The sequence below is a fragment of the Phyllostomus hastatus genome, unplaced genomic scaffold, assembly GCF_019186645.2.
Source record: "Phyllostomus hastatus isolate PE091 unplaced genomic scaffold, TTU_PhHast_1.1 phas_contig_62, whole genome shotgun sequence".
NCBI lineage: Eukaryota > Metazoa > Chordata > Mammalia > Chiroptera > Phyllostomidae > Phyllostomus > Phyllostomus hastatus.
Genome location: NW_025333921.1, coordinates 11,138,792 through 11,164,587, shown reverse-complemented (window position 1 = coordinate 11,164,587; position 25,796 = coordinate 11,138,792). Strand labels below are relative to the sequence as shown.

The following is a 25,796-nucleotide window of genomic DNA, read 5'->3' as shown; positions in this document are numbered from 1 at the left end:
TGGAACCATAAATGACCCCAAATAGCTGCTGCAAATTTGAGAAAGAAGAGTAACATAGGAGGGATCACAATACCTGACACTAAACTATACTATGAGGCCACTGTAATCAAAACAGCCTGGTACTGGCATAAAAACAGGCACATAGACCAATGGAACAGAACAGAGAGCCCAGAAATAAACCCAAGTCTATACAGTCAATTAATATTTGACAAAGGAAGCAGCAACATAAAATGGAGTAAAAATGGCCTCTTCAACAAATGGTGTTGGGAGAACTGGACAGCTACATGCAAAAAAATGAAACTCGAGCACCAACTTACACCTTATACAAAAATAAATTCAAGGTGGATAAAAGACTTAAATATAAACCATGACACCATTAAAGTCCTAGAGGAGAATGTAGGTAGGAAAATCTCAGATATTTCACACAGAACCTTTTTTACTGACATGTCCCCTAGAGCAAGGGACATAAAGGATAGAATAAACAAATGGAGTCTCATCAAAATAAAAAGCTCTGCACAGCTAAAGAAAGCAGTATCAAAATAAAGAGAACCAACTGTATGGGAAAACATATTTGCCAATGATACCTCAGACAAGGGTTTAATCTCCAAAATATATAAAGAACTTACACTCTGGTTGGCATAGCTCAGTGGATTGAGCACAGGCTGTGAACCAAAGCATCACAGGTTCGATTCCTAGCCAGGGCATATGCCTGGGTTGCAGGCCACAGCCCCCAGCAACCACACATTGACGTTTCTCTCTCTCTTTCTCCCTCCGTTCCCTCTCTAAAAATAAACAAATACTTTTTTAAAAAAAAGAACTTACACAACTCTACTCTAAGACAAGCAACCCAATTAAAAAATGGGCAAAGGACTTGAACAGACACTTCTTCAAGGAGGACATAGGGAGGATCCAAAGACACATGAAATGATGTTCAATATTGCTAGCTATCAGAGAGGTGCAGATTAAAACCACAATCATATACCACTTCACACCAGTCAGAATGGCCATCATAAACAAAGCAACAAACAAGTGTTGGAGAAAAGAGGACCCTAGTTCACTCTTGGTGGGACTGCAGACTGGTAAAACCACTATGGAAAATAGTATACAACTTCCTCAGAAAACTAAAAGTGGGTCTGCATTTTGACTCAACAATTCCACTGCTGGGACTATATCTTAAGAACCCTGAAACACCAATCCAAAAGAACCTTTGCACCTCGATGTTTATAGCAGCACAATTTACAATAGCTAGGTGCTGGAAGCAACCTAGATGCCCATCAGTAAATGAAGGGATCAAAAAACTATGGTACATTTACACAATGGAATTCTATGCAGCAGAAAGAAAGAAGGAGCTCCTACCCTTTGTGACAGCATGGATGGAGCTGAAAAGCATTATGCTAAGCGAAACAAGCCAGGCAGTGAAAGACAAATACCATATGATCTCACCTTTAACAGGAACCTAAACAACAAAACAAAGAAACAAGCAAAATATAGTCAAAGACACTGAAATGGAGGACGGGCTGATGGTGACCAGAGGGGAGAGGGGAGGGAATTTCAGGGCAGAATGGGAAGGGTTTACAGGAACAAATGTAAAGGACACATGGACAAAAACTGGGGGATGGGGTAATGGGAGGGAAGTGGGGAGGGATGGGTGGGTGGGCTGGAATGGGAGTAAAAGGCAGAAAACTATACTTGAACAATGATTAAAATAAAATTAAAAAATAAAACATAAAAATTGGAAAAAAATAATAACCTTAAAAGTAAATGGATTAAATGCTCCAATCAAAAGATTCAGGGTAGTTGAATGGATAAGAAAACATAACCTACATATTTGCTGTCTACAAGAGATCCACTTCAGAACAAAATATCTAAACATGAAAGTGATGTGATAGAAAAATATTCTAAGCAAATGAACATGAAAAAAGCTGGGGTAGCAATACCTATATCACACAAAATAGATTTGAAAATAAAGACTATAAAAAGAGACAAAGGAGGACACTATATAATACTCAAGAGAGCAATCCATTGATAAGATATAAATCTTATAAATATATTTGCACTTAACATAAGAGCACCAAAATATATAAAGGAAAATCTCAGATGACTTCAAGAAAGATATCAACAGTAACAGTAAATCCCCTACTCATAGTAGGGGATTTTAACACTCTAATGACAACAATGAATAGATCTTCCAAGCAATGAATCAATGAGGGTATTGTGGTATTGAACAACAGTCTACATCAATGAACTAAATTGATATATACAGAACATTTCACTCCAAAGAAACAAAATATGCATTCTTTTTAAATGCACATGGAACATTTTCAAAGATAGATCACATGGTAGGTCAGAAAACATGCCTCAAAAACTCAAGAAAATTGAAACCATATCAAACATCTTCTCAAATCACAATGGCTTAAAACTAATAACATACTCTTAAGTAATGAATGCATTAACAATGAGTTTAAGGAAGAAATCAAAAAGTTTCAGGAAACAATTTTAAAATAAACGCACAACAGCTCAAAACCTATGGAACACAGTGAAGGTACTTCTAAAAAAGAAGTTCATAGCAATACAGACCTATCTTAAAAAGATAAAAACATTTCATATAAACAACCTAAACCTACATCTACAGGAACTAGAGGAACAATAAGAAAACCCAGAGTGAGTAGAAGAAAGGAAATAATCAAGGTCAGAGCAAAATTAAATGACAGAGAGACTAAAAGAAAATTCAAAGGATCAATAAATCCAGGAGCTGGTTCTTGGAAAAGAAAAACAAAATTGACAAGAATTTAACCAGACTCATCAAGAAAAAAAGAGAGAGGGCCCAAATAAATAAAATTAGAAATGAAAAAAGAGAAATTGCAACCAAAAGCACAGAAATACAAAGGTCATAAGAAATTACTGTGAAAAACTATATGCCAATAAAATTGACAACCAGGGCAAAACAGACAAATTTCTAGAAACATACAATCTTCCAAAACTGAATAAGAAAAAGAAGAAGGAGAAGGAGAAGAAGAAGGGGGGGAGGAAGAAGAAGAAAATCTATATAGGACAATAACAATTAGTGAAATTGAAGCAATGATCAAAAAATCCCAGCACACAAAAGCCCTGGAATGGATGGCTTCACAGGTGAATTTTACCATATTTCAAAAAATCCAAGAAAAGGGAAGACTCCCAAACTCTTTATGAGGCCATTATTATCCTAATTCCAAAACCAGATAAAGACACAACAAAGAAGGAAAACTGCAGGCCAATAGTGCTGATGAACATGGGTGCTAAAGTCCTCAACACAATATTGACAAACCACGTCCAGCAACACATTAAAAAGATTATGCACCATGATCAATTGGAATCATCCCAGGGTTGCAATGATGGCATAATGTTCACAAATCAATAAGCATAATATAGCAAATACATAAAATGAAAGACAAAATCATATGATCATATCAATAGGTGTGGAAAAAGCATTTGATAAAGTACAGCACCCATTTATGATAAAAACATGCAGCAAAGTGGAAACAGGGGGAGCATTCCTCACCATAATAAAGGCCATATATTGGAAATCTACAGCCAACATTGTACTCAACAGGCAAAAACTAAAAGCTCCCCGCTAAAATCAGGAAAAACACAAGGATGTCCACTTTTCACCACTTTCACCCCTTTTATTCAACATAGTATTGGAAGTTCTAGCCACAGAAATTAGAAAAGTTAAAAAAATAAAAGGCATCTAAATTGGAAAGAAGGAAGTAAAACTCATTATTTGCAGATGATATGATAATGTACCTAGAAAACCCTATAGTCTCCGCCAGAAAACTACTTAACCTAATAAGCAAATTTAGCAAAATAGCAGTATACAAAGTCAATATTCAAAAATCAAAGGCATTCTATACAACAAAAATGAAATACCATAAAGGGAAACTAAGAAAAAATCCAATTTACTATAATAACAAGAAAAATTAAATACCTAGGAATAAACTTAACCAAGGAAGTAAAAGACCTGTACTCAGAAAATTATAAAACACTGAAGAAAGAAATTAAGGAAGACACAAACAAATGGAAGCCTGTACTGTGCTCATGGATTAGAAGAATTGACATAATTAAAATGTCCGTTCTCCTCACAACAATTTATAGATTCAATGCAATCCCTATCAAAACACTAATGCCATATTTCACAGATTTAGGACAAATGTTTCAAAAATTTATATGGAACCAAAAATGATCCTCGAAAGCCTCATCAATTTTGAGAAAGAACAAAGCAGGACGGATCACAATACCTGATATCAACCTATAGTACAAGGCAACTGTAATCAAAACAATCTGGTACTGGCATAAGAACAGACATATCAATCAATGGAACAGAATAGAGAGCCCAGAAATAAGCCTATGTTTCTAAGGTCTATTGATATTTAACAAATGGGGGAAGAAATGTAAAATGGAGTAAAAATAGCCTCTTCAATAAATCTGGAGATCTGGAATGAACATGCAAAAAATGAAACTAGACTACCTACTTGTACCATGCACCAGGATAAACTCAAAATGGCTAAAAATTTTCAACATAAGCTGTGAAACCATAAAACTCCTAGAGGAAAACATAGGTAGTAAAATTTCAGATATCCCATACAGCAGTATTTTCTCTGCTATATTTTCCAGGGCAAAGGAAATAAAGGATAGAATAAACAAATGGGACTACATCAAATTAAAAAGTTTCTGCATGGCTAAAAATATCATCAAAGTGAAAATATTGGCAAATATTCAACATACTTGCCAATGATAACTCAGACAATGGTTTGATCTCCAAAATATATAAAGAACTCATATGATTCAATGCCAGGAAAATAAACAATACAGTTAAAAAATTGGCAAATGACCTGAGCAAACACTTCTCCAAGGAGGGCATACAGAGGGCCCGTAAGCATACAAAAGGATGCTCAACATCACTATCCATCAGAGAGATGCAAATTAAAGCCATAATGAGATACCACCTCACACAGGTCAGAATGGCCATTATTAACAAAACAAAATAAACTCAAGATAGATAAAAGACTTAAATATAGGACATGACACCATGAAACTCCTAAAGAAGAACATGGGAAAATTTTAGATATCCCATTCAGTAATATTTTCACTGATGCATCCCCTATGGCACAGGTGGCAAACACAAGACCTATGGGCTGAATGCAGCCCCACACCTTGTTTTATCCAGCCCAGCACCTTGTTTCTACCCAGTGGCAGCGCCGAGCTCTTGCTCAACCATTAAGGAGTAGTTATATTTATACAATCCTAAAATTACATTCAGCCCTTTGAAAGCAATGGCGAGGCTGACGTGGTCCCTGGTGAAAATGAGCTTGACACCCCTGACCTAGGGCAAGGGATATAAAGGAAAGAATAATGAAATGAGACTACAACAAACTAAAAAGCTTTGCATGGTAAAAAAATCTATCTTCAAAGTGAAAAGGGAATCAGTTGTATGGGAAAATATATTTCCCAATGATACATAAGACAAGGGTTTGATCTCCAAAACATACAGAGAACTCACATGACTCCACACCAGGAAGACAAACAATCTAATTTAAAAATAGGCAAAGAACCTGAACAGACACTTCTCCAAGAAGGACATACAGAGGGCCCAGAGACGTATGAAAAGATGCTCAGCATCACTAGTCATCAGACAGATGTAAATTAAAACCACAACAAAATACACTTCACACCAGCCAGGATAGCCCTCATTAACAAATCAACCAACAAGTGCTAGGGGAAAAGGAAACCCTAGTACTCTGTTGGTGGGAATGCAGACTGCTGCAGCTGCTGTGGAAAACTATGGAATTTCCTCAAAAATCTAAAAACAGAACTATATTTTCATTCAACAGTTTCACTGCTAGTATTATACCCTAAGAATCCTGAAACACCAATTGAAAAGAACCTATGCGTCTCAATGTTCATAGCAGCATTATTTGCAATAGCCAAGTGCTGGAAACAACCTAAAGTGCCCATCTATAAATGAGTGGATCAAAAAACCGTGGTACATTTGTATAATGGAATACTAAGCAGAAACTTCTACCATTGGAGACAGCATGAATGGAATTGAAGAGTATTATCTTTAGTGAAATAAGTTGGGCAACGAAAGACAAACACCATATAACCCTCCCCATAATAGGAACCTAATGAGCAAAATAGAACCAGAGGTGTGGAAACAAGGAACAAACTGACAGGGACCAGAGAAGGGGTGATAAGGGAGGAAAGAAGGGGAAGGGACAAGTTAAAGAACAAGTGTTAATGACCTATTGGCATGGTCAAGAGGGTGGGGATTGACTGTGGGAGTGGGGGGTAGAGGGAGCAGAGGAGACCAATGGACAGAAATTGGGACAACTTTAATAGAGCAACAATAAAAAAATAAAAATGAAAGTGTAAAATGATTAAAAAAACAAATAGAGCATCTTCTTCCAGAAGATGTTTTTGTTTTTTTTTTTTTTCAGTTGAGCCTACATTGACCCATCTATTATCAAAGTCCATAGTTTACATTAGGGTTAATTCTTGGTATTTTACATTCTGTGGGTTTGAGTAAATTTATTATTACATGTATCTCCCACTATTCCTCATGCAGAGTAGTTTTATTGCCCTAAAAATTCTGTGCTCAGCTTGTTCATCCTTCCCTGTTTCATAACCCCTGGAGACCTCTAATGTTCTCACTGTCTCCATACTTTTGCTTTTTTTCCAAAATTTCATACAGTTAGAATGGTAGAAAATGTAGCCTTTCCATATTGGTTTATTTTACTTTTTAATATGCATTTGTTTCCTCCATGTCTTTTTTAAAAATTTAGTCTTTATTGTATTTTTCCATTACCATTTAGTCCAATTATACTCATCATTCCCCAGCAATCACCACACTGTTGTCCATGTGCATGAGTCCTTTTTCCTTTCTGCTCAATCCCTTCACCCTCTAAACCTCCCCCCACTCATCTGTCACCCTGCTTTCCATCCATAAGTCTGTCCCCATTTTTCTTGTTAGTTCAGTTTGTTCATTAGATTTCACATATGAGTGGAAACATGTGGTATTTGTCTTTCTCTGATTGGCTTATTTCACTTAGTATAATGTTCTCCAGGTCCATCCACATTTTTGCAATGGATAAAATGTTTTTCTTTTTTACAGCCAAGTAGCATTCCATTGTGTAAATGCCCCTTGGTTGTTTTATTCATTCATCTACTGATAGACACTTGGACTGCTTCCATATCTTGCTAATTTTAAATAATACTGCAATGAACATAGAAGTACTTATGTTCTTTAGAATTAGTGTTTTGTGTTTTTTCAGGTAAATTCCCAGAAGTGTGATAGTTGGGTCAAAAGCAAGATCCATTTTTAACTTTTTGAGGCACCTCCATACTGCTTTCTCCAGCCGCTTACACCAGTCTGCATTTCCACCAACAGTGCAAAAATGTTCCCTTTTCTGCACATCCTCACCAGCACTTGTTGTTTGTTGATTTATTGATGATAGCCATTGTGACAGGTATAAGATGGTATTTCATTGTGGTTTCAACTTGCATTTCTCTTAGGATTAATGGCATTGAGCATCTTTTCATGTGTCTATTGGCCATCTGTATGCCCCCTTTGGATAAGTGTCTATTCAGGTCCTTTGCCCATTTTAAAATTGGGTTGTTTGCTTTTTTTTTTCCTCTATGTCCTTTATTGGTTTGATAGTTCTTTTCCTTTGAGCACTAAATAATAACCCATTGTCTGGCTGTAGCACAATTTATTCATCTACTTACCTGATATAGGACATCTAGGTTGCTTCCAAGTTTTCAGGAATTCTAAATAAAGCTGCTATAAGCATCCATGTGCAGATTTTTTGCACAGACCTAAGTTTTCACCTCTTTTGGGTAAACACCAAGGAGGACAATTTTGGGGTTATATGAGAAGAGTATATTTAATTTTGTAAAAATAACCAAGCAGCTACCCTCCAATGTGTCTGTACCATTTCGCATTCCCACCAACAGTGAATAACAGTGCCTAGTTGAGTCCTGGCTGATGTGGTTCAGTTGGTTAGAGTGTTGTCCTGAAAGCAAAAGGTTGTAAGTTTGATTCTCAGTCAGAGCATATACCTAGGTTGCAGGTTTGATCTTCACTCTGAGTTCAGGTGTGTGCCACCTTTGGCCTGGATGCATATGATCCCTGGTCTAGGTGCCAACCCCAGTCTGGACATATATGAGAGGAAGCCTATCGATGCTTTTCTGTCGCATCAATGTTTCTTTCTCTTCCTCCCTCTCTAGAAGCAATGAAAAAAGTGTCCTCAGGTGAGGATAAAAATTTAAAAATAAAAACAGAGTTCCTAGTTGTCTACATCCTTGGCAACATTTGGTATCATCAGTGTTCTGGATTTTGAGCATTTTAATAGGTGTGTAATGGTAACTCAATGTTGTTTTTATCTTCATTTCTTTAATGACATATAATGTGAAGCATCTTTTTTGTTAAAATCTGTGGCCCATTGTTTAAATTTCTTTTGTTTTCTTATTGTTGAATTTTAGGAGATGTTTATGTCTTTTGTATAACAGTTCTTTATCAGTGTGTCTTTTGCAAATAAATCTGTGGCGTGTCTTTTCATTCTTGTGATAATGTCTTTAGTAAAATAGAAATTTTTAAATTAAAGAAGTTCAGCATATTATTTTTTTCATAGATTTTGCTTTTGGTGTTGTATCTAAAAAGACACTGTGAAACCCAAGGTCTTCTAGGTTTTCTCCCATGTTATCTTCTAAAAGTTTTGTAGTTTTGTGTTTTCCATTGTAGGTCTTTGATCCATTTTGAGTTTAATGTTGTAAAGGGTATAATGTCTGTACCTAGATACAATAATTTGCATGTAGCTTCCCAGTGTTCTAGCACAACAGCTGTCTTTGCTGCATTGCATTGATCTTTGTCAAAGATCAGCTGACTATAAATATGTTAAGAGGTAAACTTATATCTCTTCATGTCTCCAGATTGAGACTTCAATAAACTATTGTTTTATGTTTCTCTAACTCTTAATATTAGGTGACATATTAAATCTGTTTATATATTAGACTATTCTGTGATAATTTAGTCATTATCTACAAACATTTCCAATTTTTTTTGCTTATTATAGAAACTAGAACTTTAATAAAATATATTCACAATATTAGTACTTTCCTATGTAATAAAATATCAGAATTTTTTCCAATTTGGTTACAACACAATTAAGTACCTCTGAATCAAATACTGGGAACATTATTGCATAATTATTTTCATTTCAGGCTGGGCAACAGCGTTGGTGGGAACAGGAGATAAAAATAAATGGAAATATTCAAAAAGGAGAATTAATTACATATAACTTGACTGAGCTAATTAAACCAGAGGCTTATGAAGTCCGACTAACACCTCTCACCAAATTTGGTGAAGGAGATTCAACAATTCGTGTCATCAAATATAGTGGTAAGTAGCCTTTTATTTAAAGGTATTTATTTACATATTAAATTTGGCTTATTGATCTACTAGATCATAAGACAAGTAACAAAAAACCACAAAAACTTAATCATCATAGATTTTAATGTTAGATTATAAATGTAGATATATAGAATGTTTTAGTTAAACCTATATGATAATGTCAGCAATTTCCCTTCATTTTCTATACCATAAGTTATTATGTAATAATGCATTTTAGTTTTTTCAAATTCTTGATAGCTTAAAAGTTTATATCATTAGAAGTTAACAAATGTGATCAAAATGTTTAAAAAATTGTTTTAAACTAATGGACTTTATTTTTTAGAATAGTCTTAGGTTTACATAAAATTGAGAAGATAGTATAGAGAGTTCTTATAGATGCCCTCTCCCCCAACACAATTTCACATTTTTCCCATTATGAATATCTAATGATAGCATGGACAATTATTACAGTTGATTAACAAACATTGACATTATTATTACAGTAAATAGTTTACACTAGGGTGTATTATTTGTGCTTACATGGATTTTGACAAGTGTGTAATGTTATTTACTCACCATTACAGAACTAAACAGCATAGTTTCACTGCCCTGAAAGTTCACTCTGCTCCACCTATTTGTCCTCCCTCCTTCCTCCAGCTCTCAGAACCACAGATCTCTTTTTTTCACTCTCTGCAGTTTTGCCTTTTCCAAAATGTTGGAATCATACAGCATAGCCTTTTCACACTGGCTTATTTCACTGAATAATACACATTTAAGTTTTTCTATGCCATTTTAATAACTCATTTCGCTTTCTTGTTGAATAATTTCCCATTGTATGGAGATGCTATAGTTTCTTTGTCCATTCAACTATTGCTTAAGAACATCTTAGTTGACTGTTTTGGTCCATTTTACTTTTAGGTTGTTAATGTTAAAAATATCAATTTTTGTGGTTATCTGTATGTGATAGTTTGTCTTTACAAACTATACATATTTAATATTTCTTCATATATATGCCCTACATGAGCAAAAATTAAAACTAGTATAAAACTGTAAAAAATAAAAGTTGATCAAAAATGTTATCTAAAAAGTAGAAACAATAGCAATGACTAGTTCTAGAATTGTCAAAATATATATTTCAGTGTTGAGTAAATCAACAGCAGTATATTTTTTTGTTTCATTAATCCAGTTAAATATAAATTCTTTTTTGTCATTGATTTTCAGAGTTTAACTTAAGAATAATACAATGTAATTTTTACATTTGAAGATCTCCATTCTACTTAGCATTAACTATATTTTTCCCACTTAAGAGACAGTGAATACTGTCAAAAGTAAAAAATAAAGTGGAATTATTAAAAACACATTAAATCTCTGGCTGGTGTAGCTCAGTGGATTGAGCACGGGCTGGGAACCAAAGTGTCCCAGGTTCAATTCCCAGCCAGGGTACATTCCTGGGTTGCAGGCCATAACCCCCAGCAACTGCACATTGATGTTTCTCTCTCTCTCTCTCTCTCTCTCTCTCCCTCCCTTCCCTCCCTAAAAATAAATAAATAAAATCTTAAAAAAACACATTAAATCTTCTTTTTCATATTAAACTACTTTTTTCTTCACTCTTCTCTCATTAGTCTGAGTATATTGGGCATGATGTACAATTTTCATTAAAAGATTAAGATATCCAGGTACAGCAAAAGCAAATTTAAAGTTGTTTATTATTGAAAGTAATATAATAAATAATAACATAAAATATTGTTTTGCTTACTCACAGCTGCAAACCTATTTTTGTCCCACCCTGTATAATGTAAAGTAGAATATTCATAGAAGATCAAGGAATATAAAAGCATGAGAATCATTGCATATGTTTTGAATGTTGCCCTTTAAAAATATGCCTTTTATGTTAGTGAGATAAATAGTATGCAGAATAACAATCAATTGTTATTGTTTAATCACCTTCAGGATTGCACTGAATGGACAACTAAATAGCATCCCTATATATTTTCTAAAGTTTTAGTTTTATAAAATATGAATTACTATCTTTTCATATCTAATGTTTATTTTCCTTGCCTCTAAGCTATAAAACTCAGGATGGTTTAATATGGAGAGGTACTAAAACAATGTATTAATATTTATGCCATTAAAAGATGAAGAAATTAGGACCCAGAAGGCTTCAGTGTCCTGTAGAGGTAAAAACCATGAAATGATAAACTCTGAATAGAGCTAGGGTTGATCCCTCAGTGACAGAATATATGTTTCTTTATTAAATTTAGAAATTATTGTGACTCTTAAAAGAGATACAGTAAAAATCATTCTGTACTCAGTAGTTCTTATTGGAAAAAAATGGGACAACAAACTAAAATGAAAAATAAATCTGGAAAATAAATATTATGTTTAGTTTCATTTTTTAATTATCTTCATATTCTTAAGCATAATTATTAAAATTGTAACCATTTTCATTAAAAATTACTATTCTTATGTAATATAGATTGGGGTAAAGTATACTGTAATGGCATTTATAGGAATTTATAGGAAGTATATGTAATGGCATGTTTAGGCATTTATAGGAAATTAGACATATATATTCCATTGAAAGAAAAAAACTCTTTGCAATATTCAGAATTTAGAATGGCAGATTTTCACTAGGATAATTGTGTTATTTATAGTGAACTTGGTGACTAAAAATATCATAGGGGAAGATTCAATTGAAATTATACATGGTCACTCACAGACACAGAGAGCAGACAGGTGGTTGCCAGAGGGGAGGGAAGTTAGGGTGTGGGTGAAAAGATAAAAGCATTAAGAGGTCCAAATTAGTACTTACAAAATAGTCACAGGGATGTAAAGCACAACATTGGGATTATAGTCAATAATATTGTGGTAACTATATATGGTGCCAGATAGCTGCTGGAAATATTGGGAGAAATAATTTGTAAACACATTGTGTAACCACTATGCTGTATACCTTAAAACAATACAAAATAATATTGAAAGTAAACTATAATTGAAAGTTTTTTATAACGAAAATTAAAAAATACAGTCTGGTCAGAGGTTACCTGTAGATTTGACATATTTCTTAGATTTAAATTAAAATTCCAAGATGATTACTTTTTTAAAGATAATGGACAATTTTATATTATTTTAATTATGAAATAATTTTGATTTGTATTCATTTTCAAATTAAAATATATTGATATTTTGCAAAAATTATTTTTCTCCACTCCAATATAGGTAGTAAGTAAATGTATAGTCCCTTCTCTGTGTTATTCTTTAATAATGGTAAGTGGGGAATACAGAATAAGAAAAACAACTAATGGAATTGTCTGTCTTTTGTATATAGAAATAGAAAAAGTAATTGAGAAGCTAACCCACTGCATTAAAATTGATATCAATAGAATAATGTAACAATTATGTATGAACATGTTTTGGGAATGTGTATACATTATTGACTTTCCTTTATAGTTAACTAGTAATATCCAAGTTTAACACAAGTGGTTAATAACAAACACTAGGAATGAACAACATAGTTGATAAACTTCTGCAGGTTAGAATAACTGCCCATTGTAATCGTGGAAGATTACAATAATTCTTTCCTTCATCCAGAATGGAATTTTCTCTCAGAATAATAAATGATTATTGGATATATACAGATACAATTTTGCCTTTTAGGTTAGACATATTTTTGTTGCTGTTTCAGTAAAATGCATTTACTCCTCTTCAAGTAGAAATCAATTGGGGTTACAGCTACAGTTACAACTGTAACAGCATAAACAATAATAAAAAAAAAAGAAAAAAGCCTTAGCTGGTGTGGCTCAGTGGACTGAGTGCTGACCTGCTGACTAAAGGGTCTCTGGTTTGATTCCCAGTCAGGGCACATGTCTGAGTCATGGGCCAGGTCCTCAGTAGAGGGTGCACAAGAGGCAACCACACATTGATGTTTCTTTCTCTCCTTCTCTTTCCCCCTCCCTTTCACTTTGTCTAAAAATAGATAAATAAAGTATTTTTAAAGATTTTACTTATTTATTTTTAGAGAGAGAGGAAGGGAGGGAGAAAGGGAGAGAAACATCAGTGTGTGGTTGCCTCTTGCACACCCCCAACTGGGGACCTGGCCCACAACCCAGGCATGTGCCCTGACTGGGAATCGAACCAACAACCCTTTGGTTTGCAGGCAGGCACTCAGTCCACTGAGCCACTCTAGCCAGGGCTAAATGAAATATTTTTAAAAAGGAAAAACTAAAGAGCAGGTATACCAGCATTAAAAAATAGTAGAAATCAATTGGTACTTGTATTGCAAACACAATTAGTTTTTTTTAAGATAAATATTTCGTGTGTACAAAAATGCAAATATGTTGTTTATCATTGAAATTCCTCTGTGTGTGTGTATGTGTGTGAATGGCTATTAATTTTAGGACATATATAATGTGATATGAAGATTGCTTTATTTTCATGCATGCCATGTAATTTTCACCAAATGTAGATAACAGTAAAAAAACTAAGGCGTAATCTGTGTTGGATAATTGCTTTCATTTTTAAAACATCTAGATTATATGTTGGCCTAATGTCAGCCTCAGTTTTGATTTCTGGGATTTGTTTAGTACTGGTTAAGATATAAAAGGTCATCAACTCCATTTTTTGGAAAATGACAAAATTCCACATGCTAATAGCATTGATCTTTTGGGTACTTTCAGGCTGTTATTGCTGAGCTCCAAAGTGAATTCTATTCAAGCCCCTAGAACAAAATGGATTGCAGATATAATTCTCTATGGTCACAGTGGGGAATATCATTAAGTTTTGATAAAGAACTATGGAACACTGATTAGACTTTTATTGATAAGGCATTCAAGCCATATTAACATTAGTTTTTGCTTTTCTTGTAGCTCCCGTTAATCCTCATTTGAGTAAGTATATTTTTACTTTATAAATGGCATTGTATTTCAAAATGAATAAAATTTTTAAAATTATAAATATATAAATATTATTGAGCAAATGATTTTATTTGGTTTCAAATAGACTATTTTTCCTTTTTATTGAATTTATTGGGGTGATGCTGGTTAACAGAATTATACAGGTTTCAGGTGCACTGGCTTAAAAACAGTAAAACAGGCATTAAATATAAATTTTAAATTTCAAAGGATATGGTTATAAAGTCAAATTATTTAATATTGATATTGATATTGATATTTCTTCTACATATTGAGCCATTTACCACAACCTGCATAACCTTTGTTATTTGTGTAACTGTGGAAAATTTTCTTCCATGGCATTACATATAACTTTTATTGCTTTTATTTTTCTTTAATTTTTAGCTTTGATTTCTATATCCCACTCATAAAAGACTATTATTACTTAGAAGATTGGTAAATGAATGGTTTAATTAAGATTTTTCATGGATCACCATTCTATATCCCAATTTTATGAAAAAAGAAGCTAATCTGGTCACCATCCTCTTGATAATATATCACATTAAAGTTAAGAATAATTTTTGTCTCCTATTTTGTGTCTGAGACTATATTGTTCTTGGATAATAAATAGATAAAGAGCCCCTTTGCCATCTTTCCCCCACCCATCCAACATTCTTCATTACCTGTACTTAGGGAAGAAAACACCCAAGTCTGTTTTCTCTATTTCATTTTCTGCAATGGTCTTTCACTTACTCTGACAAAGAAAACTACAAAATCTGTTCTTGCTGTATTTTCCACCAAAGATCATCTTTTACTTCACTTCTCCATATTCAAATTATTCTACTGAATAATTTTATAGTTCTATGTTTACATATTGCTTTCATGTGTGAAAGTGTATTTAGTCATCACAAATGACACTTTAATGTGGATAGTATCATAAGTCCTTTGAGGTTCACTTTTCCTACAAGGTTTAGCACAAATAGTCTTCCTCCACTAAATATTTCCTCTTTTTGATTTCCATAACAATTTATCTTCATCCATGTAGTAAGCTGTTATTGATTTTCTCATACCCTCCAGTAGATTATAAAGTACTTGAAAAGAAAATCTGTTTCTAGTTTCTCCCTATATTTTAATATCCTAGTTATTATCACAGCATCTCACCTATAGCAGGTGTTCAAACGATTCCTTGTTAAGAGAACAAATAAATGACAGTTTCAGGATGAATTAATTGCATAAATAAGATTCTCCCTAACTTCTCCCCATGGTGCTATTGCTAGTTAATTACTATATTTATTATAATTCCTTTCAAGGTAAGTTCTCTGACTGCACACTTAGTAGAAATGTTTAAGAAGAGTTGTCATGGGAATATTAAAACTAGATATAGGAAAGAGTTTACAAATATTTCAATTCAAGAAAAAAATTTTGAACAGCTTTTATCTACTGAACAAAAAGCACAAATAAATGTCTAGTAGAGGGAGTGTTTGCTAACAGATTACTTCAATACAAAATAATAAGTATTATTAATTTTATGACAAATGAAAAAGTTTTACAGAAGAGATATTTGAGCTGGGGTCTGAAAGTTGGATAGAGGTTCCTTAGGTGAACAAGGCATATCTTTCATTGAAATGAAGGTCATGTTCCGACAATAATTAAGCAAAGTTCAGCATACCTGCGGTATGATGTTCAAGAGCTACAGACACCAGAAGTGTGTATTAAAGATAGAAAACTTGTAATTTGAACACTTCTTAAAAAGCTTAGATTATTTAAGTCATAGTTACCAATGTCTCTTCCTCGATAAGCTTTTTACATATAGTCAAAGATGATTGGATTTTTTATATTTAAAATAATTTTCAGCATCACTTTCTAGTTCAAACATTTCCATTACCTGTGTACTTTTACATTTTTAATGAATATTCAATATTGTAGAAACTGAGAATTGCTTAGAATAAAAAGTTTTTAGTAAACATTACACAATGATTATATAAGTTAATACAAATAATTATTTTTTATGTCATTGGCAGTTGCATTATTCCTTACTTTTTAATTTTTAATTGAATTTATCAAGGTGATATTGGTTCACAAAAGCATACATTTCAAGTATACAACTCAATAAAACATCATCTGTACACTGCATTGTGAGCCTATTGCACCAAGCAAGGACTCTTTCTGTCCACATTTTTCCACCCTCTCCCCACCTAAACCTAGCCCTGACTCCACTTTCCCCCTGACTATCACCACACTGTTGTCTGTGTCTGTGTGTTATGTATGTATGTTTTTTGGCTAATCCCTTCACTTTCTCCCATCCTGTCTCCCAACACCCCTCCCCTCTGACATCTGTCAGTCTATTCCATGATCCCATGCATCTGTTTCTGTTTTGTTCATCAGCTTATTTTGTTCTTAGAGTCCACATATAAGAGAGATCTCATTTGTCTTTCTCTGCCTGGTTTATTTCACTTAGCATAATAAGCTCCAGGTCCATCCATGCTGTCACAAAGGATAAGAGCTCCTTCTTTTTTATAGAAATGTAGTACTCCATTGTGTAAATATACCACAGCTTTTTTATTTACTCATCTACTGATGGGCACTTGGGCTGTTTCCAGATTCTGACTGTTGTAAATAAGCTGCAATGAACACAGTGATGCATATATTTTTTCAAATTAGTGTTTTGAATTTTTTCAGACATTTTCAAAAGTGGGATTGCTGATACAAAAAGCAATTACATTTTTAATTTTTTGAGGTAATTCCATACTGCTTTCCATAGTGGCTGCACCAATCTAGATTCCCACCAATAGTGCACAAGGGTTCCCTTTCCTCCACATCCTTGCCAACACTTACTGTTTTTTGATTAATTGATGATAGCCATTTTGACAGGTGTAAGATGATATCTCATTGTGATTTTAATTTGCATCTCTCTCTGATGATTAGTGATGAACATTTTTTCATATGTCTATTGGCCATCTGTATTTCCTCCTTGGATAAGTGTCTATTCAGGTCCTTTGTCCACTTTTTAATTGAATTCTTTGTTTGGTCTTGAGTTGTATGAGTATTTTTATGTATTTTGGAAATTAACCCTGTATCAGATGTATCATTGGCAAATATATTCTCCCATTCAGTGGATTCAGTTTTCACTTTATTCATGGTTTCTTTTGCTGTGCCAAACCATTTTAGCTTGAAGTAGTCCCATTTGTTTATTTTTTCCTTTGTTTCCCTTGCCCTAGGAGATATGTCAGAAAAAATGTTGCTATGAGAAATGTTTGAGATTTTGCTACCTATGTTTTATTCTAGGATTTTATTATCTCACAACTTATATTTAAGTCTTTTACCCATTTTGAGTTTATTCTGGTATATGGTGTAAGTTGGTCTAGTTTCATTTTTTTTTGCCAGTACCAGTCCACTTCTCCCAACAACATTTACTGGAGAAACTGTCGTTACTCCATTGTATGCACTTCTCACCTCCATCAGATATTAATTGACTGTGAAGATATGGGTTTATTTCTGGGGTTCTCATCTGTTCCATTGATCTATTTACTTGTTCTTATGCCAGTACCAGGCTGTTTTGATTACTATGGTGTTGTAGTATAGTTTGATACCAGGTGTTGTGATCCCTCCAATTTTTTTCTTTATTTTCAAGATTACTGAGGCTATTCCAAAACTTTTTTGGTTTTATATAAATTTTCAGAATATTTGCCCTAGATATGTGAAATATGTTATTGGTATTAAAATAGGAAATGCATTGAATATATAGATTGCTTTGTGTGGTATGGACAATTTAATGATATTAATTTTTCCAGTCCATGAACATGGTATATGCTTCCACTATGTCTTCCTCAACTTCCTTTTTCAGTATTGTATAGTTTTCCAAGTGTAGAGTTTTTATCTCTGTAGTTAAATTTATGATTAGTACCTTGTGTTTTTAATGTTGTAATAGTAAGTGGGATTGTTCACATAATTTCTCTTTCTGATAGTTCATTGTTGGTGTATAAAAGTGCAACCAATTTCTGAATATTAACTTGGTTTCCTGCTAGTTTGCCAAATTTGCTTATTAAATCTAGTTTTTTGGTGGACTCTTTAGAGTTTTCTGTGTACAATATCGGGTCATCTGTGAATAATGACAGTTTTATTTCCTCCTTTCCAATTTGAATACCTTTCATGTCTTCTTTTTGTCTGATTGTTGTGGCTAGGACTTCAAGAACTATGTTGCATAAGAGTAAAGAAAGTGGACATTCATGTCTCTTTCCTGATCTTAAGGGAAATGTTTTTAGTTTTGCCTACTGAGTATGATGTTGACTGTAGGTTTGTCATAATGTCCTTTATGATGTTTAGGTATCATCCTTCTTTTCCTACTTTGCTGAGTTTTTATCATACATGGGTCCAGTTTTTTAATCAAATACTTATTTTCTGCATCTATTGATAAAATCATGTGATTTTTATCTTTTATTTTGTTTATGTGACATATATCATGTTTACTGATTTATGAATACTGTACTAACCTTGGATACCCATAATAAATCCTGCTTGATGATGATGTATAATATTTTTTATGTATTGATAGATCTGAATTTTCTACTTTTTAAATTTTTTAAATTACTTTATTGTTGTTCAATTACAGTTGTCTACATTTTCTCCCCACCACTCCCCATGCCCCAGCCAAACCCATCTCCTTCTTTTGCTTCCACCCTCCCCCTTGGTTTTGTCCATGTGTCCTTTATAGAAGTTCCTGAAAACCCTTCTGCCCACTGCCCCCTCCCCACTCCCTTCTGGCTATTGTTAGATTCTTCTTAATTTCAATGACTCTGGTTGTATTTTGTTAACTTTGTTCTTTTGTTGATTATGTTCCAGTTAAAGGTGAGATCATATGGTATTTGTCCCTCACGGCCTGGCTTATATCCCTTAGCATAATGTTCTCCAGTTCTGTCTATGCTGTTGCAAAGGGTAGGAGCTCCTTCTTTCTCTCTGCTGTGTAGAATTCCATTGTGTAAATGTACCATACAGCACAGGATACAAAGTGTATTTTTTTTGAGGATTTTATACCCATGTCCATACAGGGATATTGTTGTATAATTTGTTTCTTGGTAGTGCCTTTATCTGATTTGGAATTGGGATTATGGTGGCCTTATAAAGTGAACTTGGAACTCTCCTTGTCTATTAAAAATTTTAGAATAGTTTGAGAAGTTTAGGTGTTAGCTCTTCTTTGAATGTTTGGTAAAATTCACCTATGAAGCTATCTGGTCCAGGACTTTTGTTTGCTGAGAGGTTTTTGATTACTGCTTCAATTTCATTAGTTGTCTATAAAGGTTTTGTGATTCTTGCTGATTCAATTTCAGAAGATTGCATATTTTTAGAAATTTATTTCACCCATACATGGGTGGCATATAGTTTTTCATAGTAATTTCTTAAAATCCGTTGTATTTCTGTGATGTCAGTTGTCACTTCTCTTTCATTTCTAATTTTATGTATGTGGGTCCTCCATTTTTTTTCTTGAGGGGTCTGGTTAAAGTTCATAAACCATGTTTTTCTTTTGAAAGAACCAACTCTTTGTTTCATTGGTGGTTTATATTTTTTAGACTCTATATAATTTATTTTTGTTTTGATCTTTATTATTTTTCATCTTTACTCTGGGCTTTGTTTATTGTTTATTTTCTAGTCCTTTTAGGTGAAGGGCTAGATACTTTACTTGAAATATTTACATACATGTATGTATATGAGATGTGTCTGGAAAAAGTCCAACCATTGTTAATATGACAAGAACAGTTTGCACAACATCGATGTAACCTGACAACCAAGGAGAGTGCACTGGAATGTACATGTGTGAACAATGATGACTTCACTGTACTAGTCGGTGGGAGCACTAGATGCTGTTGAGTGAGCATGTGTACTGTGTGGCCATCACATTCAAAATGACTGAAGAAGTACAGCAATGAACCTGCATCAAATTTTGCATTAACCTCAGATTATTTCTCCACGGAAACTATTTGGATAATTTAGAAGGCCACAGCTGTGGATAACTGGTGATTGGCAGCTTCATCACAACAAAACACCTACTAATGCATCATGTCTTGTGCAGAGTATTTGGTGAAACATCAAATCACCCAGGTGACTCAGCCTTCCTACAACCCATATTTGGCATCTTGTGACATCTAGCTTTTCCCAAAACTAAAATCGCCTTTGAAAGGGAAGAGATTTCAGACCATTGATGTGATTCAGAAAAATACCATGGGACAGCTGATGGAGATTGGGAGAACTGTGTTATGTCCTAAGATGCCTACGTTGAAGGGAACGGAGGCATCATTGTCCTATGTACAAAGTTTCTTGTATCTTGTATCTTCTTCAATAAATGTCTCTATATTTTCATATTACATGGCTGGGGACCTTCTGGACAAACCATATATATTTTGCTTCTTGAGTTAGACATATAGTGTTATATACTTCCTTCTCAGGATTGTTTTCACTGTGTCCCATAGATTTTGGTTTGTTTTATGTTCATTTTCATTTGCTTTCATGCAATATTTTCTTTTTCCTTGACCCCATATTTTAACTCATTAATTGTTTAATAGCATGCTATTTAACCTCCATGTGTTGGAATGTTTTTCAGTTTTTTATTGTAGTTGATTTCTACTTTCATACCATTGTGTTCCAAGAAGATGCTTGCTATGATTTCAATATTGTTGAATTTGTTAAGACTTTGTGTTCTTACTTGTGGTCTGTCTTTAAGAATGCTTCATTTGCACTTGAGAGCAATATATATACATTCTGCTGCTACTTTGGGATGAAATGTTCTGTAAATATCACTGAAATCCATTCAATACAGTGTGTCTATTAAGGTCACTGTTGCCTTGTTGATTTTTTGACTGCAGGATTGATCCATTGATGACAGTGGGGTGTTAAAATCCTCTATGACTGTGCTGCTGTTGACCTCTCCCTTAGTGTCCACCAAGATTTTTTTATATATTTAGGTGCTGCTATATTGGGTACATATATGTTTATAAGGGTTATATCACCTTGTTGGATTGATCCCTTTAGGATTATGTAGTGACATTCTTTGTCTTTTGTTATGGTCTTTGTTTTGAAGTCTGTTATGTTAGATATAAGTGTTGTTACCCAGCTTTTTTATTTGTTTCCATTTGCATGGAATATTTTTCCATCCCTTAACTTTAAGTCTGTGTGCATCTTTTGTTCTGATGTGGGTCTCTTGCAGACATCATATCTATGGGTCATGTTTTCTTATGCATTTATCTACCTTATATCTTTTGATTGGAGGATTAAATCCATTTACATTTAAGGTTATTATTGATAGGTACTTATTTAATGTTATTTAATTCTTTATAACTATGTTCCTATCTCTTGATTTCTTTTTTACTTTCTTCTTAAAGCAGACCTTTTGCACTTCTTGCAATGATGGTTTAGTGGCAATGAACTCCTTTCACTTATTTTTGTCTACGAAGATCTTTATGTTACCTTCACTTTTAAATGATAGCTTTGCTGGGTAAAATAGTTTTGGTTGTGGGTCTTTGCATTTTTTGTCACTTGAATATTTTATGCCAGTCCCTTTTGGCCTGAAATGTATCTGTTGAGAAATCAGCTGACAGGTTTATGGGAGCACCCTTGTAGTTAACTAATTGCTTTTCTCTTGCTGCTCTTAAGATATTTCTTTTTCTTTAATCTTTGTCATTTTAAATATGACGTGTTTTTATGTGGACCTCTTTCTGTTTTTCTTGCTTCTTGAACTTGTGTCCCTTTTTCCTTCATCATGTTGAGAAGTTTTCAGGCATTATTTCTTTAAACAGATTTTCTATCCCCTTTTATTTTCTTTTCCTTCTGGTACCCCTACGATGTGGATGTTGTTACACTTGATGTTGTCCCAGAGGTCCCTTAGACTTTCCTTATTTTTTTAAAAAATTCCCTTTTTTTTCTGATGCTCTACTTGGGTGTTTACTATTATCTTGTCTTCTATATCACTGAATTGATCTTTTGCTTCATTTAACTTGCTATTGATTCCTTTTAGTGTATTTTTTATTGCAGATAGTATATTGTTCATTTCTGACTGGTTCTTAGTTTACTTTTTTTTTTAATGCTTAGTCTCTTTGTTTAAGTTGTCCCTGAGGTCATTCACTCTTCCCCTAAGGTCCTTGAGAATCTTTATAACCATTGTTTTAAACCCTGCATCTGGTATTTTGGTGGCTTCTGTGTCATTTAATTCTTTTAATTGGGATTTTTCTTGTTCTTTCATTTGGGGCATATTTGTCTTTCCTTTTTGTCTCTGTGTTTTAGGTAGATCTGCTATGACTCTTAAACTTGTTATGATGACTTCTTAATGAAGATATCTTCATTAAGAAGCTTAGTGGCACCATCTTCCGGGTCACCTGAGCTTTGTGCACAGGAATGTTTCTTGTGGGTTATGTGCACTCTTCTATTGTAGTTGAGTCTTGAATTTGTTGACCCTTTTGTGGGTGGAGTTAATCCTTCAGGCTGCTGACTATAGGGTAAACCTTGATCACTGTGTATGAGATGCTGTGCAGGGTTTACCCATCAAGGTGGGGTTGCTTTCAGCAGAGTTTGTTGCCTGCTGGAATCCCCCTTTGGGTGCACCACTTCTGTGGGTAGGTGGTTTGAACTCTGGTCTGGTCTCAAGCCCACCACTTGTGTTGGTTCTGCATCCTTCTGGAGAGGGTGGAGGTATAGGTCAATGTCAGACATTGTGTGTAACTAGCCTTGGGCTACTTGTCAAAGGTACCACTCTGTTCACTGTTTGTGGCTGCATCTACTGGAACTGAGTGTGTGTGAGAGGTTTGAATTTTTGTGTAAGTGTCAATTTCCTTCAGCTTAGAGCTTTGGGCAGATCTGTAAAAGGACCAAGGTCTACCTGTCAGCTACTTTACCCCCCACCCCCTGAAGTTTCCTGTTTTTCCTCTAGAGGCTTCTGAATAAGGACTATAGTGTGGGCTAAAGCTGGCTGCAACCCACAGATACTTCTACAGGTTGTAAGCTTGGTGAGCCAGAGCAACTGGAGTCAGGAGGACAGAACTAATGGGTCCCCTATGTGGAGGTCATATGGCCAGGCACTCAATGAGGGGCAAGTGGCTTCTGCTTTAAAGCCAAACAACTTATTCTCTACCAGTATCCAACTCTAATAACCTCAGTAGTGGGGCACACTGCAGTTTCATGTTAAGTACAACCAGCCATTCCCTCTGCAGGAACAAACTTAGCCAGGCCAAGCCACTGGGCTTAGGGGCACAGATGAAAAGAATCTTCTAGGGATTCTGCTCATGCAGCCTGCAGGATAGGGTGGTTCCAGATAATGGTTTCCAAGAGACTCATGCTCTGAATGTCCCAGCTCTAAGCTGCTCTACCCCTCAATCCACCATGGAACTAAGCTTAGTGGGATGGGGTATCCGGGACTTGGAACAGCAGACCCAAACAGTCTTCTTTTGGGGGCAGTATCTACAAAACTAGAAGAGGGAAATGTATACATCTTCTTTCAAAGGTAGTGTAGGCTGAGCTTGCAGGGGAGATAGAAGATAGTAGTAGCCAGAATGTAGTAACACTCCCCAGTGCCCACATGTCTGATTCCTGGACAAAAGCTTTCCCAGGAGAAACACTCCAAACCTCAGCTCTGTGTGGCACTCTAGTCCTTCTACATGGCTGAACTCAGAAGGACAGGACCAGCCAAGTGATTCAATATGTGGTAGAGTGTGTTGGCTGTGTGCTCAAGGTTGGGAAGACTAGTCCCCTTTCCAAAGCCACAAAGTTTAGTCATTATGTGAGTTTACACCAAGAGCTTCCCCAGCAAAAGAGACCCCCACAGGTCACTGCCACAGCGGGCAGAAGAATCTCCACAGGACCCGAGCATGATAGAGTCACCTTGCCATCTGTCAGAGACCAGGCAGACCACTTCTTTGACTGGTGCTGTAACAATAAGAGTGCTAGTCTCTGGGAAAGTGTTGTCTAGGTCTCTCAGGCAGACTGACTCCTCACTGATTTTCACCACCAGATGCTATGGGGGCTCCCTTTCCTGTCTGTGTTGTTCTGTGTTGGAGATCCTTGTGTAGGGTTGAGATCCCCATGATCTTGGGAGGAGGGAGTTTTGCAACTGCAACACCCCTCTGGCTTCTTAGCCACTGCACCTGGATAAAAGGAGCCAGACTTTTCTGCCTCTCTTACCGGTTTCTATGTGGCTTCTTCTATACATACGTGGTTATAATATTTCAGGTCAGCTAGGGTTCAGTTGGTTATTCAGGTTGACTGCTCTATAATTTAACTGTAAATCTGATTTGGGGCTGGGAGCAGGTGCATGTTCCTTCCACCTATTCTGCAGCAAAATTTGAATCCCATTTTTCCTTACTAATTTATTTATTTAACCCTGCTATTGCCTTCAGGTCCTAAACACACATGAGGAAATGTTTTATCCAATGAAGTCATTTACTATACATTCAGGCTCTTAATAAACCAGCCAGATATTTTTCAATAAGAGATGAAAATAGGCCAACATGTTTTGTTTTAGATTTCTGGTATGGAAAGTTAATTTTTCTTTCCCTGAGTTAGACTACTTTTACTTGAGATATTCTTCTTAAACACTGTGTTATTTTTAATTTTTGTCATTTATTTTCAAGGTATAATTTATGTGTTATATAAAAGTTACCCCTTTGGTGTAGACCTGTCTCAGAGCTGTTGACCAGTTCATGCAACCATGTAGCCATCACCACAGAGTCCCAGCACCCCCAAAATTCCCCATGCTCCCTTGTAGTTTAACCTCTTGCACAGCAGCCCAAACTTTTTTCTGTTACAATAATGTTACTCCAGTATTTCAGTTAGGTAATATATTATTGTTTATCCTGCACATTTTATTAAAACATACCTTCTCAGTAATGATGTTGTTAATAAAGTTGGAGAGAAAATAAAAATTAAATAGTTCAAGGAAAAAACATAAATAAGAAAAGAACATAATTAAAAAGAGTACTCCTGTTTTGATTCTAAGTTATTTTATAACATAAAGAAATGCTGCTAAATCTTATTTTTCAGTGTTATTTCTAATTATGTGTAACAAAATCTTATAATGTCATTTTGCAATATTTCTTCCAAAAAATTATTGTCTTGATGTTTAAACATATTTGAAATTTTCGCAGGTTCAATTCCCAGCCAGGGTACATGCCTGGGTTGCAGGCCATAACCCCCAGCAACTGCACATTGACGTTTCTCTCTCTCTCTCTATCTCCCTCCCTTCCCTCTCTAAAAATAAATAAATAGGATCTTTTAAAAATATATATTTGAAATCTAGCCCTGGCTGGTGTAGCTCAGTGGATTGAGTGTGGGCTGCGAACCAAAGTGTCACAGTTTCGATTCCCAGTCAGGGTACATGCCTGGGTTGCAGGCCATGACCCCCAGCAACCCCACACTGATGTTTCTCTCTCTCTCTCTCTCTCTCCCCCTCCCTTCCCTCTCTAAAAATAAATAAATAAAATCTTAAAAAAATATTTGAAATATGTGTT

The 25,796-nt window shown here is 34.8% G+C and overlaps 1 protein-coding gene across 1 annotated transcript in view; it reads left to right on the top strand.

The window, feature by feature from the left end:
- Positions 1–25,796, top strand: part of MDGA2 (MAM domain containing glycosylphosphatidylinositol anchor 2) — an 835,187-nt gene that overhangs the window by 770,087 nt on the left and 39,304 nt on the right. Inside the window, exons 11-12 of the mRNA XM_045848684.1 lie at positions 9,256–9,433; positions 14,290–14,310. Of these exons, the coding sequence (XP_045704640.1) occupies positions 9,256–9,433; positions 14,290–14,310 (199 nt within the window). The remainder of the gene's footprint in view (positions 1–9,255; positions 9,434–14,289; positions 14,311–25,796) is intronic.